This window comes from Macadamia integrifolia, chromosome 11 (assembly GCF_013358625.1).
Source record: "Macadamia integrifolia cultivar HAES 741 chromosome 11, SCU_Mint_v3, whole genome shotgun sequence".
In the NCBI taxonomy this organism is placed as follows: Eukaryota; Viridiplantae; Streptophyta; class Magnoliopsida; order Proteales; family Proteaceae; genus Macadamia; species Macadamia integrifolia.
Window position 1 is genome coordinate 24070811 of NC_056567.1, and position 5393 is coordinate 24076203.

The following is a 5393-nucleotide window of genomic DNA, read 5'->3' on the forward strand; positions in this document are numbered from 1 at the left end:
ACATCACCTTTTCCTTAATTACTCCCTCATCAAACCTCTTATTATCAAATAACGTTCTAATCATTTCTCTCTTCCTTTTTTTCATTTTTCGAAATTCAAACTTTCCGTTATCTCGAGAACTACGGGATTTCAACAAAAACAAACAAGACCATAGTTATTCCTAATGGAAACTGATGGATGATAGTTTCGTAATTCCAGCCCCATCGATATCGAACCCTAACCAGACCAGCCGACGAAGTAGTAATGTTAACCATACTAGGGTCAACAAACTCCTTAACCTGAGACGACTCTGAGTCTCTCTAAAATCGAAGAGAGAGAAAGAGAAAGTCAGACAGAGAGAGAAAAGAGTATTTAATGAAGAGGGGGGGCGGGCCGAGGCGAAGCGAAACGAAACGAAGAAGTTTGCTTTTGGAATTTATTATCTAGAGAGAGAGAGAGAGAGAGAGAGAGAACGATGGGATCCGAACTCCGAAGCCCTATAAAAATGGCGAAATGAAATGTTACCTTCTCTCCCTCTCCTTCTCTGCGTCTTTTCCTTCTATTTCCTTGTTTCAAGTGAGATAAAAAGAACGAACTCTTTATGAGCACAGCTTCGGTTTTATATTCTGAGATTTACTGAAACTGGAAAGACCTGCGTTTCTCACGTGGTTCAGGTGAGCTTAGTCCTCTTTTCTTCGTCTTCAGTTCTCTCTATATGCTTTTTTTGAACGAAATTCAAAACCAAAATCTGTAACTCTCGCTACCCTTTTCTCTTACTCTTATTTATAGATCAACAAATTAGCGGATCTGGGTTGAAGCTGCAGAGAGAAGTAAAGAAAAAGAAAAAGATAAACCATGCAACCTTGCAGCAGAGAAATGCAAGGGATGGCTTCCATAACGGCATGCTTGAACTCTTCTCAAATCCCAGTTCAAGGGCTTCAGAATGGTCAACAGCAGCAGATCCCTAACCCTCAGATGCATCAGGTCCAGGGCTCTCACTATGATCAACCTTCTCAGGACGATTTCCTCGAGCAAATGCTGTCTAATATCCCTTCCTGGCCTGAACTCCCTGGGAATAAATCCCCTTGGGAACTTAACCCCCAAAACCCTAGCGCCACCGCCTCTGCCACCACCAACGGTGGCAACCAGAAGCTCTTCAACATCAACAAGCCATCAGAGGACCAATCAGGTTCACAAACCGAAAATCTTCACTACCCTTTCGACGAGTCGACTCTGCTGGCATCTCGATTGAGGCAGCATCAGATAAGCGGGAATTCTTCTACTGGAAAATCGATGATGCTTCAGCAACATCTGCTGCTCTCAAGAGGCGTAGGTGGTGGTGGTATAGCGAGTTCGCCAACCGCAGCTCAAGGCGGCGAGCATGGTCTTCTTCCGCTTCCATTAACCCTAGGCAGTGCTGATTCTTCAGATTCTCGACTCCTTGTTGATCGATCTCGCAACGATGTCGACTTCAAATCTCCCGTTAGTCCAAAAAAAAAAAAAAATCTTTTACTATTTGAATTTAAATCAAAAAAATTTATGATTAAATTTTGGATTTAATTTTCAGACTGGACAGGGTTCGGTTCAAGGTCTTTACAATGGCTTCACCGGATCACTGGCTCGGACGGTTCAAACAGCGAACCAACAACATTTCCACCACCCTCAGGTGCTTATTTCTATTACACTTTTGTTTGTAAATTTATAGTTTTGATCAATGTTTCTCATTCTTTGGTTGTAATCGTTATTACATCAGAGTGGTTCCATTTCGAACCAAAGTTTCGGTGCTCCGTCTACTGGGATGAACCAAGCAGCTCCGGCATCAGGGGGCCAGGCTCAACCGAGGCAGAGGGTCAGGGCCAGGAGAGGTCAGGCCACTGATCCTCATAGCATCGCTGAAAGAGTAAGCTAATCGATCCTCCCTCTTCTCTCTCTCTCTCTCTCTCTCTCTCTGAACATTAAGAAAAATATAGAACCATAAATTATGTAAAATGTTTATTATTCTTTATGGAATAGAAAACGGAGGGAAGCAGAGAAGGTGGGGTGGGGGGGTGGTTCTGGTTGTCTTGGATTCTGGGCTCTTTTGTTAATTTTTATTGTTGGGTTCTTCTATTCTTCTTTATTTCTATACTGCTTATGAAATCCTTTTCGTTGACAGTTGCGAAGGGAAAGAATCGCAGAAAGAATGAAGGCTCTGCAAGAACTTGTACCTAATGCCAACAAGGTCTCTCTCTCTCTCTCTCTCTCTCTTGCACACTCGAACATGACATAAGTACCCTCAGTGTGTTTTCATTTTACAGTTTTGGAACAAAATTAATTGTAAGGAGAAAATTTGGAAAACAGAGACAAGAAACGTTTTGGGGCAGGAGAGGAGGCCCGGGAAATGCTGAGTGTGGATCAGGTTCTCCTATCAGAATTATTTTTGTACAGATTAATTCACACAAATGGAATCCATCAGTGAATTGATTGTTAGGTGAATTCCATCTGTGTGGATCAGCCCCATATGAGTACTGGATCCATTCTCGTAAGTGATAAACCCCATGAACACATATATTAAATTACCTAAGCATGGCCAAAATACCCTTATAATTAATTAATGAAGAGGGCTATATTGTCATTTAAGTTCCAATCCATTAACTTATTTTTTATCCTAATTATAATGCATTTATTCCTCTAGGTGGGAAAGAAGGGGCAATTTGTTGTATTTTTCCATATATAGTACCACTTTTCGTGCCTATTCTGAAACCTAATGTTATGATCCCATAGCAAGTTATCAACTTATGGGGGCTGATCTCATATCGATTTTCCATGGAAATTGATATGATCTTAGTTCCCTTTACCTTGTAAGTCAATTTATGGGGTTGAGTTCTTTTAGGACGGTAACACTTAAAAACGTTCTTATTTTCTCTTTCTTTATGATGACGTCTCTTCTTAAAATTGTGGTGGTGGTGGTGGTGGTGAATACAGACCGACAAGGCTTCCATGCTGGACGAGATCATCGACTATGTCAAATTCCTGCAACTACAAGTCAAGGCAATTATCTTCAAATCTTCATTCCTTCAATTCTCTCTGCATATGTGTTAAGAGCTTATAATTAGTTCAGAAAAATTAATTCTCTCTGACAAAATTTGTTTCTTTAATTTTGATTTATGGGGTTTTTTGAGTTTGATTCCAGTACACACTCTCTTTCTCAGGTTCTCAGCATGAGCAGATTGGGCGGTGCAGCTGCTGTTGCTCCCCTTGTGGTCGATATGTCCTCAGATGTAAGTTCCAAAATTTATAGTAACTTAGAAGAAGAAGAAGAAGAAAAATCATTTTAAATAAAAAATTATTAAATTTAGAATTTGTCGGTTCACTGATTTCACATAAATGGAAAATCATGATCAGAAAACGACAATTGAGATGGAAGAGAAAAAAAAAAGAAGGAATTTGTTGGTAGTAGTGGTGTCTGTGGTGATGATCTCATAAGACTTTAGCCAAGGAGAACATTATTTTAAATTTGAAAGTTAGAAAGAGAATGGAAAAAAAATTCAAAACGACAAGGAGATTCATCAGCACGCGTGTTTGCTTACTTTTTTGATTCCAAATATACCCCTACCTCCTTAGAGAAAGAGGACCCCATCCTGATCCTTTTTTGTCCTTTTAGTTTTTGGTTTGTTTCCCCACCTCCCCTCTTTGTCCTTCTGTCTCCACTTGCCTTCTTTTATACATGTATGAGTGTTTTCTGGTTTGGATTTTGTCTCTGACTAGGAAAGTTGTAATTGTATCCTACCAGACCACTGGAGGAGGAGCTGGTGGCGGACTTGGACGGAGCGGTAACGGTAACCAAACGGCGCCATCAAACGACAGCATATCTGTAACGGAGCACCAGGTGGCTAAACTGATGGAGGAAGACATGGGGTCCGCAATGCAATACCTCCAAGGAAAGGGTCTCTGCCTTATGCCCATTTCTCTCGCTACAGCCATCTCCACTGCCAATTGTCACTCTAGAAACCCTCCAAGTGGCTCATCCACTCCACTCCCCCATCACAACCCTAACCCCAACCCCAATTGCAGTAGTAACAATCCTCTACTGTCCTCTAATGCTGACGGCCCTCCCTCACCGAACATGTCGGTGTTGACTGTTCAGTCAGCCAGCATGGGTAACGGCGGCGTTGACACGTCCGTCAAAGACTCCATGTCTGTGTCCAAGCCGTGACGGAAAGATATGAAGGATGGAACCCCAATAACTGGTGGACTGCTACTACTACTACAATTTCTCCTTTGGGAGAGACGCCAAGGCAGTCAAGTCTAGGGGAATAAGGAGGTCTTCCCATCTCTGTGTTTGACGCCATATTTGCTTAGACTTGGCTAGAGCTAACTACACCACCACCATCAGCAGCCGCCGCCGCCAACAGCCGAACCGAAACTAGCATCTTTTTCCCTTATAATTTTAATATCGTTTTTGCTTTTCTTATCATTCTCGATAGTAGGTCTCTCTCTCTCTTGTTCATTGATTTCCTTTTTCATTTTAGTTGGTAACCGTAACCTTTGAAATTTGATGGGAGCGGTGGTTCTCAGCATAATAATATTATTAATTGTATAATTAATAAATTAAATGGGTGAAAAAATATTTTTAAAAATTATGATAAAGGACGATCCCCAATCCTGAGAGATTCGATAATGATCCACCAGTAAGGCATAAGGGTAGGGGTGTTAAAACCTAGTTCGAAGCAATAAAACTGATTGAAACCGACCAAAAAGTCTTGAATCGAATAAAAAAAATCGTTATTGGATTGGTTTTGGACTAATACATATTTGGATCAGCCGAAAATCAGACCAAATTGAATTAACTAATAACCAAATCGAATGAAACCAATAAATAAAGTGATTATGAGGTTATAAATAGGTGAATTGATTATTTATTTATTTTTATAATATTAGTGAAAATATTATTTGTTGTGAGAGGAATTATTACAAATCAATGAATATTACGTTATGAGAAGGGAATTGACTTGAAATTGTAACAATGCTTCCATTGATTTCTTTGTTCACTATACAAAATTAGTTATCCATTGGTTTCAATATTAGTTATCTTTCCTACAATGATAAATTATGTTTTCATCACAAATCTAATGTACTTTCACCAAATCTTTTTGTCGCTACATGTTATGAATGCAAGATTTCATTATGGTTCAAGCCCGATAATAATCCAATCTAAACCAGTATGAACCCAAATTAAAAAACTAAAATAAATTAAAACCAAATCGGAACGAAACCGAAATTGAAAGCAAAATCAACCGAAAACCAAAGTTTCTCAATGGATTGGTTTTGGTCTCCCTCATTCCTAGATTGAAACTGATTCAGCCCTATCGAAGTTGAGCCCAACCGAATGCTTGACACCTTTACATAAAGGTAAAATGTAGCACCCCAAAATC

At 39.9% G+C, this 5393-nt stretch overlaps 1 protein-coding gene across 1 annotated transcript; it reads left to right on the top strand.

Annotated features, from left to right (window-relative positions):
- The first annotated feature begins 356 nt into the window (after positions 1 to 356).
- On the top strand, positions 357 to 4537 carry LOC122093190 (bHLH transcription factor RHL1-like). Its single transcript, XM_042663474.1, has 8 exons — positions 357 to 653; positions 769 to 1461; positions 1547 to 1645; positions 1733 to 1879; positions 2135 to 2200; positions 2944 to 3009; positions 3171 to 3239; positions 3752 to 4537. The coding sequence occupies exons 2-8, from the start codon at positions 835 to 837 to the stop codon at positions 4172 to 4174; spliced, it is 1497 nt and encodes a 498-aa protein (XP_042519408.1). The 5' UTR covers positions 357 to 653; positions 769 to 834; the 3' UTR covers positions 4175 to 4537.
- Positions 4538 to 5393: the final 856 nt, after the last annotated feature.

What these genes read in the sequence shown, in the direction of transcription:
- LOC122093190 (XM_042663474.1), top strand. Translation starts at nt 835, where the DNA reads ATGCAACCTTGCAGCAGAGAAATGCAAGGGATGGCTTCCATAACGGCA. An exon ending in CTCATAGCATCGCTGAAAGA is followed by an intron (nt 1,880 to 2,134) that starts GTAAGCTAATCG and finishes TTTCGTTGACAG; the next exon opens with TTGCGAAGGGAAAGAATCGC. An exon ending in TGGTCGATATGTCCTCAGAT is followed by an intron (nt 3,240 to 3,751) that starts GTAAGTTCCAAA and finishes GTATCCTACCAG; the next exon opens with ACCACTGGAGGAGGAGCTGG.